Below are 15,364 nucleotides of genomic sequence, written 5' to 3'. Positions count from 1 at the left end.
CGCTTTTCCTCGAGCAGAAACGTTTGTTTCTGTTAAGTGTTAACATCTATCTTTGTTGCGGTGTAAGTTGAGTTTTATATTTATTTTGTGTTGATTATTAGTGTTGGTACCTTTGTTTATTTGGATCCTATTTGAATAAGGAACTAAGTTGTTGTAACCATCATTGTCTTATTGACTGTTGACTGATGAAGACTTGGTCGACATTAGTTAATTTTTAGCTAGAAAGGGAAGAATCAAATATTGACGATATCAGGGTTCCTTACAATTATCTTGTTGATGAAGGATTGAAATTCCCTTTGATTTCAATTTCCCAAGTAAATTAATATTTTTGCAGGAGCTTGAAGGACGAGCTCGATCTGGCGACGCGGAGTTTGCAGCGAGTCAAGGAAAGCGAGATTCCCGGTTACCAGAAGTCGCCGCAACGTACAACAGGTGCGTGAATTCTCGTGTGGTATGCGGTATTTAAAAAAAACTAAAAAACTCACAAATTTTGGTTTATTTAACGACACGGCTACATTAGAATAGGGCAATAAAACCTCTGTTGTATCTCATAAATTTGCTTAACTGCTTTGCCTATTTAAGTTCATTCACACCTGTGTCGTTTTTTTCGTTTTTACTAAGATTAGGCTCCTTTAAGTCGGTTGCTAAGCGAAGACCTTAAATAATTGATTTCGGCTCCACATGTTTGCATCATTACTTATTAATCATCCCAAAGCGAAATGAGATCATTCTCACCACAAACCACGCCTTAACGTTCCACAGAACGAAAATGCAGGGCACTGAACTATTAAGAATGAGTTTGCGATATAGGGAGGGCGATTTTCCCCTGTATATTAGAGATAACTGCGCTGTACCAGAGGTTAGGTCTGACCCTGCTTGTTTTTGCCTTCATTCAAGGATGTTTTCGGGTAGGTTACGGTTTATTGCTGGTTGTTTGTAGTGTGACAATTTGATTATTAGGTTTGATATTGCGTTTGAAAAGATGTAGTGCAAAACCTAGGTAATATGTTTGTTGTTATCATTGGAAAAGTTTTAGTTCGGTTATAGCGTAAAAAAAGTTTTACATCCATTTTAAACAAAATTTAAAAAGATTGACCGAAAACATTTTCTTTTTACGATGATAGAAATCTTTTTGGGCAATGGCACTTTATCAGAGGCGTGTAAAATAATCTGGCAAGTAGAGTAAAACTATTTTGTTTTTCTTTAGCATTTTAGATTTTCTGCAGTGAAGTTTAGGGTCTGTAATAACTTTGAAATTAATTTAGGCTCCTTTCTTAATGAACAGGCGTGCACGTGTGTTATATAAGGGGTTATGTTCAATTTTAATAAAAAAAAACTCATTATAGTTTAAAGGACTAATTTTTGAATAACGGCCAAAGAGTAAACTTGGTTTTCGTTGCAAAAATAAATTAAGGGTACGCGAAACATTCTTTAAAAATGGCAAATCCGGCGATAGTTTATTTTCCTGTTCACTACATCAGCTATCAGCAGCTTATTCAACAAAGGTTAAAACGTAGCTATACCGTAGATCAGTGATCGGCAAACTTTTTTTCGCGGCCCAAAATGTTCTTTCAAAACCTATTCATGGCTCACTACGTGAAACGAATGACGTCACAAAGTTACGTCAAAAAACACTTAATCTTAGAAAAATCTTTAAGTTTATAGTCTAATTCAGGGATGTCCAACCTGCGGCCCGCCTGAAATTTTTGTACGACCCGCTAGTCATTTTCACTCCCAAGTAGTAATAACTCTAAAGGCCAATACCCGTTATAACTCTAAAGGCCAGTACTTAATCTTGAAACTTAATAGGTTGTGCGGCCCATCAAATTATTTCAAGTGTCAATGCGGCCCACTATAATAAAATGTTGGACATCCCTGCTCTAATTAAATCAAAATTAACCTTCGAGCGATTAATCATAAATCACACATGCCATATTATGCATAGCTTCTTTTGCGCTTAAAGGATTTAATAAAGTATAGTTGTTTAGGGAATGCATAGCACGGTGGAGCTAAGATATAATAATGAGCAAAAGTAAGAAAAAACTTAGCCAAACCATTTTTTAAAAAGCAGTACAATGAATGTTCTGCTATCACGCTGCCCAACTACATGACAAGCCTGAAATTAATAAAATATCCCGTGGTCCATTAACTCAAAGGCCCACATTTAAGCCGCTACCCACATTTTCCCCACCTTTTCTGATCGTTCCTTACAATTTACTCTGCTTGCCAGACATGATTGCGCAACACTTAAGCGAGATCCGTGGACTTCGACAACGATTGGAGCAGAGCATAGCCACAAACGACCTTCTGAGGGTCAAGTTGGAGGAAAGGTTGGACCAGACTGATCCCAAGGAACACGGTGAGTTCGGTTATTTTCATCGCCTTACAAAAAAAAATGGTTAAAGTTTTTTGTTTTTGTTTTTAAAGTTAAAAAGTTTCCCTTTTTTAATTTTAAGTTGATTCTTACGGTTTTAAGAAAAGTTAAAACAGTTTTGAGTTTAACTTCGAAAATCCAAAGTTTCTTGATTTAAGTTTTTTTTATTTTACGTTTCAATCTAGATTTTTTTATTATATTTTCAAAAAATGACTTCGTAAAGAGTTATCGAGTAACACAACTGTGTTTTGCGCGACACTCATTAATCAATAAGCTGGCCTAATTTTATCGAGAATAGCGGTTTATTTTAACTTTATTAGCAGACCATGTAAATTTTCACTTGTACAATTGTTCTTCGGGCAAAATTTTATTGTTCCAAACGTTTCGACAACCTATTCGGGCCATCTTTTTGGCAATTCAATGAAAGTTTTGTAAAATAATAAACAACAAGTAAGAACAATCGTTATACCTGAGTATTTTTAAACTCATAATATTTCAATAAATATTTCCTAGTTTCAGTGCAAATCTTACCAGATTTCATCCAAAATTGATACCTATAAAACCAGCATTTTTTTAAAATTAATACCTAACCCCTCTTTTTTCACCCAGTGTCGGCCAACATTTACCTTTCCCCGGACCCCAGTCACCCAAGCCCCCCAAGCCCCAAAATCAAGCGGCGTCTGCAACATTTAGAAGCTGAGAATGCCAAACTTATCGAACGATTGACGCAGAACGAAAACAATAGGATCGCATTTGGAAGTAAGTTGTCATACAAAAAATATCAGGTTGAAGAAATTCTGTATAGGTTTGATACCTCTGTCACTTTTGCCTCCAGGCTTAAACCGTTATGCTTAAAAACTGATTATAAGTAGGGCGAATAATATTATTATTTTTTATGAATATACAGTACAGTTAAAATGTTGTGCGTTGTCGTTAAAAACTAATTTTTTATAGAATTTTAATTAAACGACAATTTCCAAAAGCTTACTACGGTTTTTGTGATTTTGCAAATGGCTTTCGTGCATTTTGTAATCGGCTTTGACTTTTTTGACCAAATTGCCTTTTTTTGAATTTTTTTGAGTTGTTTTAAAAGGCTTACCAATAGAGCAAAAATCAGATTCCAAAATATTCCTAAATATCTCGCGGGCACCCTTAAGCATTAAAAATGGCCCCGAGGGTACCATAGCACCCCGGTCGGCAACAACTGCATTGAGGCACACTTGAAATGCCTTTCTTTATAAAAACTTATTTGCAGACAAGTCCCAGCAGCTTAACGCGCTCGAACATCGTTTGATGGAGAAGTCGAGTCAGACCGACTTACTAGCGCACCACGTGGATCAACTACAGAGCGAACTCCACAAGCAAAACCAATTCGTAAGTTTGCCTTAAAGTGGCCAACCTCCTTAATAACTTTTACTAATATTAAGCACCTTCGTAGCTTGATAATGAATTGCAAACCAAAAAGGTCGAGTAGATCGTCATCATCTTGATTAAGACGTTTCGATACGAGCTTGTATCAATTAAGGTGAACTTTTAACTGAAGACGATGCAAGTTCGTATCGAAACGTCCAAATCAAGATGATGTCGATCTACTCGACCTTTTTGGCTTTGCAATTCATTATCAAGCTAAATTAAGGATCCGTGCATAGTGTACTCACGAACCGAATGGTCACAAAAGTCTTTAATACTACAATTTCTACAAAAATATTCTAAAGAATCCACTTATTGTTTATTATGAATTCCTAAAATATTCCTTAAATCTATTTTATGTCTCTACTACTTCACGAAAATTCCTAAGAATCGATTTGTGATGTTAAAAATTAAGAAATGAAAAATAGTTATTCGAAACATTCGAAATGATACTTCTTCTATACGGGCTTTAATAGTCTTACTACTTTTAACTAAAATCTCCAACCATTTTGCTTTAAGATTTACTGATTCTTATCCTTTAAAGGTAATCGAAATAATCCACTAATCGTTCTCAAAAATCAACCGATCTTTTCTTACTACTTTTAGAGCGAACACCTACGTAGAGAACTGAAGTCACGTGACCACCAGCTAAACCAACTTAAGCATCAAGTCGAGAAAAAAGAAAAGGAAAAAAACGACGCTGTGGCCGATTTGAGCAAAGAGAGAGAAGCAGCCAAAAGGTAAGACGAAACACGATATATTATATATGTACAAATTGTACAGCATAATAATACTGCTATAACTGAGAGCATAATATTCATTAAACTGTTTTTTTATTTTTATTTAGTAAGTTGGCAACGTACCCGTGTATTGGGTTGGGTTTTGGACATAATTTGAATCATTTTTTTTTCCTATTTATGCCCATAAAATAGTGCTTTAGAAATTAAAAGTACATAATAAACATCAACAAATGTGCTCAAATGCGTATCAACTGTGCGTATATCTGAAATATATTTTTTAATATTTGTTGTGCAAGGTTTATAATAGAACCAATTTTTTTTGCATAGGTTGCAAGACGAGCTCGCTTCAGTTGAAAACCATCTCGACGAGGCAAAGAATCTCATCGACACGCTCAAGTCAGAAGTGGCGCTCCACGAAAAACTTAACAGAACACAATCTTATAACTCAGGTAATACTTATCACAGATAATATTGGATCGGGGCCGATATCCGTTATCGGTACTCGTCCGATAAGTAAGTGCACTTAAGTCACTGTTTTCTAATGACTTGATTTAAGATTTTTGGGCAAAAAGACTTGACTTGGCTTAGAGTCATTTTTCAAATGACTTCACTGGGACTGAAGTCAATTTAAAATGACTGGCTTACAATACTGACATCTTTATCACCAGCGTTCTCCAATCATTTATTTTTTCATTGCGTTAATTACCTTGGTTTGAAATTTAGTGTTTTTATAAAATAGTTTTAAATAAAATTGGGTTATTTATCTTAATATTTGCACGTAAAACCATATGCTTGCTGTATATTGCATTTTTGCTCTTTTTTAGTTGAGGTATTACTCGTACCGACTAGTTCACCAATTTTATTAGACAACGTTTTATTTTTTGGTCAATTACTTGACGTGACGCTGACATACTAACTATGACTGGACTGAGACTTGGGCAGTTGACGACTTATAATAGAACTTTAGTCATTCTTCAAATGACTTGACTGGGACTTTAGTCTTTCTTCAAATGACTTGACTGGGACTAATGCCATTCTTAAAACGACTTGACTTGGCCAAAAGTCATTTTACAATTGTCTTGACTTCGAATTACGTCATTTTTCGAATGACTTCCTTACAACACTGACATCTATAATATGTTATCACCAGAGTTCTCCAATCGATTAATTTTCTTGCAGACCCCGGAAAGTTCGATTCAAACTTGAGCGAGCTTCTTGTCGAGATCCGATCCCTCCGCGACCAGCTCGAGCGCAGCATCGACACCAACTCAGCGCTCCGGAGGCAGCTGGAGGAGCAGATGAGAGGAGGAGTGGGAGTAAGTGGGAAGAGCGACCTGACCACCATCAACATCCACCACCTCTCTTCTCCGCAAAGAAGCGCAAGAGGATCTTTGAAGTCGCAGCCGGGAAGCGCCAGGAGGAAGCTGAAGATGGGGCAAAGTGAGTCCCGTTGGAAATTAGAAAAAACGTTTTGTATGTTTTATGGCACCTAGTATAGACGGTTATTTTAAATTTGTAAAAAGTTGAGGGTTGAAAACAATTTTCAAATGTAAGATTTCAAGTCCCCAGTCCGGCTCTAAATCTACATCCTGAATTTCATCCCTTTATGTAACTTAAAGAAGATGAAGATTTACAAATTCACTCGGAGCAATGTCATATATTTTATCCACCCACACTACATGGTTGGAAAAATTTCCACTTTTCCCCTATATACTATTCGACCTTTACAGTTTACAGATTGCTGCTTTATCAGTTTTTTTAGAAAATTTGTTACTACGCATGCGCACGTCGGACTCTAGTAGTTTTAAGTAGTCTTACTTCGAGTCCCGAGTCCGACTCCAGCAAGTCCAAATGTTACTCCGCAGCCCTGATTGAAACCATGACCTTTGCTATGCAAGTGGTAAAAAAATGACAAAACATCAAGCTCGCAAACATTTATAATAACAACCGAATTTTTATCCAGGTCTTGATCAGGACAACAGCGCTCTCATGACTCCTCCTGCGTCTGCATCATCCGGAGCCGAGGATCACCCGGGCAAGTTCTTCCCGGATCAGCGACTGGAGGACTCTCCTCTCTCCAGGATCGGAGCCAAATCGCCGGAAAGGCCTTTCTACTGCAAAGGAGGTGAGCATTCGTTGTTTATTTTTTGTACTTTAACTAATCTTTGCGCTTTGATGTAAACAAGTACACCGAAAGCCATCGCAGACTCTAGACCATGGCATTTATACTGTTTTGTTTTTGAATTATGTTCAAAAAACGTCGAGAGATCCGATTATTATAGGTCTTTGAAAAGCTATAAATTGTTTATATTAATTCAATGAAATATGCACACACATATTTGTGTTAATCACTGTGCTCTAGCCTTTATGAAGCTTCTTTTTAACCAACGATTATGGCTTACGTATAATTAGTACGCCGAAAGCTATCGCACACTCACCGAATCTGTCGATCAATGATAGGCAAGGTTAGAAAAACAACTATCCTGCAGTGAGGTTCGAACTCACGACCTCCGGTCTTACCGGGACCGTCGCTCTACCAACTTAGCTACACAGGCTTATGTATGTGCACATTGTGCATCTTTCGTTAAATTGATATAAACAATTTATAGCCTTTCAAAGAACGGAAAACGTATTGCTCGACGTTTTTTTAATACAAATCAAAAACAAAACAGTATGAATGCTATGGTCAACAAAATAAAAATAGTTAAAAAAATGTTGTTTTAACCGCACTTACTTAACACAACTTGAAGCTGCATATAAATTAAATTCAAAGGCTATGTTAAGACGTAGTAAGAATATCAAAGCCCATAAAGAAGTTGGTAGCATTTTGAACGTTTCCAATAACTCTTAATTCATTTTCAACACCAAAACGTATGTTAAAAATAAACAAAGAGTTATTTTGATATTCTTACTACGTCTTAATACAACCTCTAATCATTATGGTCTAACAATGCAAACCACGTAATCGTGAAAAATATCGGAAACCTAAAACCTTGCCTAATCAAAATTTCGTTTGTGCCAACAAAAGAGTGGGCAAAAAACTACATTTTCTTTATTGTTACCTACAATGTGTATGGTGTACACGACACCTCCAATAAATCGGGTATTGTGTGGTTGCGTGGAGGGGAGTTTTAAGATTGAGCGATCGCCATTTGCCTTAAAACGAAATGCTCCTTGACTCAAGATTGTTTAGTAAACAAACAAATGTTTACCCACAGGTCCCTACACAATGTGCAAGTCTTCTGACTTCGCGAGCCTCCAGCAAAACTTGATTGACAGCGGAATTCTGACGCAATCTGTTGAAAACAAAATCGCCCAAACTCCAACCAAGCTGGTGAGTGACTGATCTAGTTTTTCATTTTAAAAGTATTATAGCGTTGAAACCGTGCTTTGTCGGAAATAAGTTCGGTTCTGAAACTTCTGATCAATATATAGGAATATAAACAATAAAACTCAGTTTAAAAACCAAAGTAAAATCAGGATCAAACATTTAAAAAAAAATGTCTGACCCTGATTTTACTCTGGTTTTTAAACTTTGAGTTTTATTGTTGTTTATATATGCGTCAGTGGAACAGTGATCGACAAGCAAACACCTGCTGCCAATGGTTTTGGATTCCATAAAGACACGCCCTTCTATATATATAGGAATAAATTTAAATAAGTGTCAAGCTATGGCAAAAGAGGTCACTATTGTGTGAACGTTCGAATTCAGCAACGTGCATTCTGTGGACTATTAGAGACAATAATGCTAAAGTAAACATCGCTTAACGTAGGTTTTCGAAGAAAAAATAAACAGCCGAAAAACACGTCGCTTTATTGAATAACTTAAAATATTTTTTTGGTATTATGAAGTACTTCATCTTTTATTAAAAACCTACGCTTTTGAATTTTTTTTTGTAAAAATAAAGCTTGTAAACAGATAAAAATACTTAAATTTGATTTGTTAAAAAAGAATTCGGTGCGGAAACTTCTGATTAATTTTATGCGAACAACTTTGAATCATTGAAGCTCTGGCAGAAATGTACGATCGTCATAGAATATGTGGGTTCCGAGAGAATAAAATTTTAAAGGAAACCTGGTTTAAACGGTTTAAGTTTATCGAATATTTCGGCTCTTAAATTTTTAATATCTTCTTAGAGATTAAAATAAAATATATTTTTTACCAGAACCCAATGGACAAAAAAGGCAAGAAAGATCTCTCCAAGGTCGTCTCTTCGCTCATCCGACATATGAGCGAAGGCGATCGCTTGCTGCAGCTCTTCTGGCCCATTGACCTTCAAACCGCCAAACTCTCGCCCCAAGGTCGAACCACGTCATTCAGCTCGTCAGGGGTCGCCACTGGAGGGCAGTGCACTTGCTCTGGGTCGGAAAGTAACGGGGGAACGATCAACGCCAGAAGAGACACTGATGAGTTTTCCAACGCTTCAGAGGTTGGTTGAGGCCAAACTTGCACAACTAGATAATTGTATTGAGCGTAATGGTTTGAGGTTGTAGTAAGACGTAATAAGAATATCAAAGCCCATACAGAAGTAGGTATCATTTTGAACGTTTCGAATAACACTTGAAAAGAATTATTTAACACGTTCAAAATGATACCTACTTCTGTATGAGCTTTGATATTCTTATTACGTAGATAATTCTAGTTTTGTAAATTAATGAATTAGAGCAAAATGTGCCTATAAAAATTACACTTTGGTCGAACGGCATTTTTAGTTTTTTTAACCCCTTACACTTATTAAGTGTAATAAAGCAAAATGCAACAAAAACCTCGCTGCTAGCAGTTTTACACCCGCCAACATTTTAATCTAAACTAAATGAAAGCCCGGGGCATGGAAAATTAACTCTGCGCACCATATCCTGTTCGCGGGCCGTAGTTTAGTGTCCCCTTGATTTAGAAAGTAGGCTAAGTACAGGTATACGAACGCAAAAAACAATGCTTACATTTAAATCTCCGAAATGTCGACTAATGTTTGCGATGTTATCTAAACTAAGAAATGAACAGAACAGCCAGCCATGCAATATATAATAATACCGTCGTTATGGCAAGAATAATGGATACCAAACCTGTATAAACAGGAATTTAACGCTGATTAGGAAATTCAATTAGAAATAGGCTTGTGTATTATATGACAAATTGGTTTTGCAATATTGGTATCCGGAAGTATTTTCCTATTTAGAACTTAAATTAGCAGTTTTTGCTAAAATAGTTTAAATTTCATTACTCTGAAACCCGATGTGACAGGAAAAAACTAATAACAGATTTGAAATCAGTGGCCTAAAATAAAAAAATGTTATTTTCCTTTTGTGCTTCTTTTCAGGCCGACGGCTTACGCAAGGAGGTGGGTAAATTGCGCCAGAGGTTGTCAACCCAGGATCGCTTGCTTCAGACCACAGTGGAGCGACTTCACACCACAAATCGACTCAAGGAGGGAATCGAATCAGCCATTGTGAAACAACTTTCCAGAACGCACAACGTTCTGCGCAAAGCTAGAGGCAATCTTGAGGTAGTGACCGATTTAGAGTTTTGAATAGTTGATATAAGGAATATTATTTTTTTCATTGTAAGCTTAGTGAGCTCTCAACAAGTAATTTTTTTATTAAAAGGTTTTCCCATGTTTCAATAATGGTTTTCAAGATAACCAATAAATTCATGTTTTAATTACATTGCTAGCAAAATATGTTTAGAATTTATATTTGTAAACTAAAGTAAAAAGATTTTTGTTTAAATTTTTAATATAAATTTTCCAACTATGCACCCCTGTTGTCCTCTATTTTCACAATTGTGTAGCAGTCTGTAGCCTTACTATTTTCTGGGTAAACCAAAGCAAAAAAAGTTGCATTTATGTTTTTTTTGTTTAATGCTCTTTGTTATTCTTATTTTACAGGCCAATGTACAGCAATCCTGATGTAGCAACCGTGTTTAATGAACACTACACAGTACACACATGATCGGTTCTTTTAACCAGACCCAGCAAAGCGAAATGTTTTATTATAATATTACTAGAGATTCGTATTTTTTTGTTGCGTTACAAGCCAAAAAATGGCTTAATTATATTTTACATTTTATTGTATATTGAAAGTACTATCCGTCCGTTTCTACATGTACAACAACTTTTTGCTAAAAAGTGCTTACACCTGTTAAAAACTTGCCTTGGTTATTTTACAAATTTTATTTTTTATTTTGCTGCCTTGCGTAACTATCATCTGTTTTACACAAAGCTATATCTCTTGTTGCACTGACAGGTACACTCAAATAAGACAAAATGGATATGTGTTTATAAGATTGTTTAATATAAATAAAATCATCACACAAAACAAGTGGTTATAATTTTAGTTTTAGTAAGTTCCAGCCTTAGTTTTAGTAAGTACCACTTTCAGTCAATGAGACTTAACTTGACGAAAAGTGCAAATTTTACATTAACATTAAATGTTTTTTAATAAATTTTTTTTTTATAAAAGATGGGTTATTCACCTTAGTTTGGGAGGCAAAAGCTTGCTTTTTATTTCGTTTTTAGCTTGTAATTGAACTAATTAACCAATATTAACAGTTTTGACTTATTTGTGATCTTGCAATTACTTGCTATGGCATTGACTTCAGAAAAATTGACATGTTTTTTTATGGAAAATTGCCCATCTTGGACTTTGTTTATAAGCAAATATAAACCTTAGAGAGACATTTTAAAAAGACCCATTTACCACACCAGGTATTATATAAAATGACTATGATATTACCAGTCCTATGCTTTAACTTTTATATCAGCAAAGCAAAAAACTCTTACACCAATTATTTATTCTATAGCAAGTTTAGTTGGGAAAAAAGTGCAAGGTTATCTTGACAGACAAAAATGCAACAAATTTCACCAGAACTTAAATTTACTTTATTTATCAAGTATTATTTGATTGTGAAAGAGGAAGGTTTCACCAATTACTATTGCATGCAAAAAAATTACAAAAAATACAATTCCTATTTTTTCCTGAATTTCTTCTTAAATTTAAAATTGTTTTGAAATTAAAATTCCTACAAATGGTGCTGCAAAAGGTGGTTTTGAAATTAAATTCCTACAAATGGTGCTGCAAGGTTATTCAGCATTTAGAAAGTCACTTCTTAAATTAAAGGCGGCATGAATTTTTTTTTATTGCAATGAAAACATGCAACAACCAATTCTTCACCCTTACGAACAGTATTTTGTTTTTGCAACCACACATATTGGCATACAGCTTTAACTGAACATATAGAGTAGAAACAATAAAAAAGCCCACAGTGATTTAGAACAACAATAAATGAAATCTATTTTTTATGCGATTGTTGGCTGATAAGTTCGTCACAGATTTTAGTAAGCTCTTGATTGTCATTGACTTTTTGATCAAGCTGCGCTTGGAGCGATCGCAGTTTGGATTCAACGACCTTTAACTGACTTTGCAAGCCAGATCCAGACGACGTAGAATTTTCTTTTACTTTGGCAATCTCCTCTTGGGATGATGCAATGACGGTGGAAACACTTTCAGTCAATTTCTCGATTTCCTGTTGGTTTTCAATTGTGTTTGCATCAACCTCTGCAACAGTTTTTTGCATGACCATATGGTTGGCGTGCATTTGTTCAACACCGCCTTTTAAATCCTTGTACATTTTCATGGTGGTTTTAACCAAAGAATCCAGTTCGCTGACATCCTTTGACAGTTTTTGAGTCTGAGCGGTTTTGTTTTCTTTTTCTTGCAACAATGAAATGTATTCATTGCTAAGCACTGCAATATTATCTTCTATTTCAGCCATGGATGGTTGAGAAAGTTGAGATTTCTCTAACATTTCAATTTCCTTTCTTAGTTTTTCATTTTCCGCTTTTTTTGCTTTTATAACTTCTGCTTCTGACATGTTGTTTGAAAATTAATCTAGCAATTATGTAATAAAATTCTGAAACTAGGTTAGATTAAATTGTTTTGATTGCAATATATACAAAAGCATTTAGTTTATTTTTGATATTAAATTAACAGAATAAACTTTTCTATGCATTAAATTTACATATTTACGAGTTAATAAGACTAATACATTTAAGGTTTAAGATTCTAAGTCTCTATTAGTAATATTAAAGTCTCTATAGTAATTTCTATGGGTTCACTTTAATTCATCATAGTGGAGTTAAAAAGGGTATAGGAAGTAAGTACTTAGTAGGGCAATCGTTTTATTGTTTTTTTTTCTAACAATATCACAAAAAGAATGATATTTTGACTGTTAGAATCTCTTGGTATTATTATGTCTTCTCAAAAGTATACTCTCACTTAACTGATGTTGGGGATTATACCAGGAATGGCAAACCGCTGTCGCAGATTTTTAAGGACCCACTTGTTCTATAGATTAGAAATACCAAAATGTTAACCATTATTTTTAGGAATAGTTAAATGAAAAAAAAATATTCGTTAGATAGCACTATACTGTTTAAATCAGGGCTACCCAATCTGTTGGTTGCGCAAAAGTGTTTTAGGGGTGACAAGTAGGCCTACAATAACTGCACTTAACACAAATAAATGAGTGCAAAAAAGCAAACACATCAAAGCATTTGTTTTTCTCTGTAAAACGAAAAGGGTGGCAATCCTTTAAGGGAAATTAGGAGCTTGCAGGCTAAAATTCTGAAAACCCAGGTTAAACTATGCTAAAAAGATTTTTACTGAACTCCTGTAATCCCATAAAAAATGCTGCACCATTTGTTAACTATATTAAGGTTCTTAATATCGTGGGAATCTGAATTTATTAACCTCCAAAAACCTTGAAATACCAACCCAGACAATAACACTTAAAACGAGGTAGCAGTAAAGTTTTTCATAAAATAAAATCTATGACCCATTTATGCACTTTGCAAGGATCAGGGTCGCGTTTGTGACCCGCGCAATGAAAAGGCTGGCCATCCCTGGATTATACAATATTAGCAATTTTGCTTAACTTTTTAAATAACCCCAAACAAAAATAGTTCAAATAAAACGGTTCGTTGCACACGTTTCGCATCAGATATTTACAATATAACAACAAACACATCAGGAGAATACTTTGTAAATTTTAGTTAGGGAAAACGATATATTTAAAAGAAAAATAACGACATTGTGAATAAAAATACACTACTAGGTAATTTTTCATTACATTTGTCGTCGCTAAGAAAAATATAGATTTGGGGCGGTATAAATTTCACACACTCCCTACGAATGTTACGTTTTATACGGAATCAAAACTTCTTTGCAAAGTCAAGTTTTTAGTTTGTTACTTGTTTAAAAAATAAATTAAACTTAACTAACTTCAACAAGAAAAAAACAACAACAAGAAAAAAAGGGCGAAAAAAACTCGCCGGCGCTGGTCTAGAATCCTACCACAGTGCACAATATTGGGGTTAGGATGCGAGTTATCGTTTGAGTTGGGGTGGATCAAGTATTATTATTAAATAATAAATATAATAATACTTGACCCACCCTAACCCAAATGTTGTGCGATGATTTAGTAATTGTGGTAAGATTCTAGACCAGCGCCGACTCGCCTAAGATGAAAAATCTCCATTAAAGTGGCCTTAAGGACAATCTATATTTGGGATATTTTCAGCTCTTACTAAATTTCACTCGTCGTTTTTGAACAGTAAGTTTACGGGCTATTTTATCGCTTCGAGGTAAATAACATATGTCTAGTTTTATGTTGGGTGAAGTTGAAATGTTTTACAAAGGAACATAATATTAATCGCCTAATGTTGCGCCACAACTTGTTTGCTTTCCGCATACTCTCCGCAATACAACGTAGAAGGTAGTATGCATTGTCGGCACGGAGCGACTTTAATTTTTAACTTGAGGCTACTGGACGTGATTTTTAACGTTGATGGGTCGCCACTTGCCGGAAAGCACAAATTTAAGCACATGTTTAGTCTTTCTTGCTACAGCACCTTTGGGTGTCCGATAATATTGGATCGAAGTCGATACATACTGCTAAGAAGGTGGCAGTATCCGTACTCGTCAGAATGTTGGGTAATATTGTTGCCGAAACCAAGACCTGCGATCTAATAAGCGTTTTGCACTTCAAAAGTATTTTTGTTGTAAATAGCATTTGAAGGTAATGCACCGGTGACTAAGGTTTTCAGTCCTAAAGCCAATTTAAAAAAAAAAACGTAAAACAATACGTTTGCGTGTTTTAATTCGCATCGCGGTAATTTTATCTTAAATGCCGGACATTGGGTTAAATCCAAAGAATCGGAAATCTCCAATTGCGATTACCCAATCATTTTTTTTTTTGGCAATACCGCCCCTGATATATTTTATTTTCGCCATTGCCTTTTTGCTCGAATTATGACACTGCTGTTGTTGTTTACAGCCTGCTAACTGGTCCTCTACATTGCATCGTGTTGGAATAAAGAAGAACTAATTTCAGAAATATTCAAGCAAAAAATATAGCCGCATAAAAAAGGTAATCGCTCTTTTTCGTTATTATTAGTCTTCCTACATGATTAATAAACACTGTTTTTTTATGAAATAAGTTCAAAAAGGCTGCGAAGTCGGTGATAAATAACCCGAGTCTAAACCTCTCTCTGATTTTACAGCCTGAATTTCAACCATTCACGTAACTAAAATATACAACAAAAAATTGTGTATTTTAGTTGCACAAAATTAACCGACTTGCACAAAATTAACCGACTGTGTCAAGTCTGTCTCCAAGTTATTGAAGCAAGTTAAGCTACCTTACTTTATTTTTCTTCGAAACCTGGTTATAAGGTTGTGCGAAACAATTTTAATTGACTTCACGGTTTTTCACGGTTTTAAATATTGCGTAAATAAAAATCCCAATACAATGTATAGCCACTCGATCAAGAATCGTGGAATT

At 35.1% G+C, this 15,364-nt stretch overlaps 2 protein-coding genes across 2 annotated transcripts in view; one reads left to right on the top strand and one right to left on the bottom strand.

Moving 5' to 3' along the window:
• LOC146133626 (uncharacterized) overlaps positions 1 to 10,830 on the top strand; it is a 53,284-nt gene extending 42,454 nt beyond the window's left edge. The window contains exons 46-57 of the mRNA XM_083396774.1: positions 335 to 432; positions 2,231 to 2,359; positions 2,984 to 3,133; positions 3,630 to 3,748; positions 4,391 to 4,524; positions 4,852 to 4,973; positions 5,704 to 5,964; positions 6,488 to 6,649; positions 7,743 to 7,858; positions 8,691 to 8,954; positions 9,843 to 10,028; positions 10,410 to 10,830. Coding sequence (XP_083252900.1) covers positions 335 to 432; positions 2,231 to 2,359; positions 2,984 to 3,133; positions 3,630 to 3,748; positions 4,391 to 4,524; positions 4,852 to 4,973; positions 5,704 to 5,964; positions 6,488 to 6,649; positions 7,743 to 7,858; positions 8,691 to 8,954; positions 9,843 to 10,028; positions 10,410 to 10,430 — 1,762 coding nt within the window. The 3' untranslated portion in view covers positions 10,431 to 10,830. The remainder of the gene's footprint in view (positions 1 to 334; positions 433 to 2,230; positions 2,360 to 2,983; positions 3,134 to 3,629; positions 3,749 to 4,390; positions 4,525 to 4,851; positions 4,974 to 5,703; positions 5,965 to 6,487; positions 6,650 to 7,742; positions 7,859 to 8,690; positions 8,955 to 9,842; positions 10,029 to 10,409) is intronic.
• A 734-nt stretch (positions 10,831 to 11,564) lies between these two features.
• LOC146133625 (transforming acidic coiled-coil-containing protein 3-like) lies at positions 11,565 to 12,433 on the bottom strand. The gene has a single exon (XM_083397373.1). The coding sequence runs from the start codon at positions 12,392 to 12,394 to the stop codon at positions 11,813 to 11,815; it is 582 nt and encodes a 193-aa protein (XP_083253499.1). The 5' UTR covers positions 12,395 to 12,433; the 3' UTR covers positions 11,565 to 11,812.
• Positions 12,434 to 15,364: the final 2,931 nt, after the last annotated feature.

The sequence above is a fragment of the Ascidiella aspersa genome, chromosome 9, assembly GCF_963924565.1.
Source record: "Ascidiella aspersa chromosome 9, kaAscAspe10.2, whole genome shotgun sequence".
Taxonomy (NCBI): Eukaryota; Metazoa; Chordata; class Ascidiacea; order Phlebobranchia; family Ascidiidae; genus Ascidiella; species Ascidiella aspersa.
Note: the sequence above shows the minus strand (reverse complement) of the source record. Positions and strands in the feature narration are given on the sequence as shown.

What these genes read in the sequence shown, in the direction of transcription:
- LOC146133625 (XM_083397373.1), bottom strand. Translation starts at nt 12,394, where the DNA reads ATGTCAGAAGCAGAAGTTATAAAAGCAAAAAAAGCGGAAAATGAAAAA.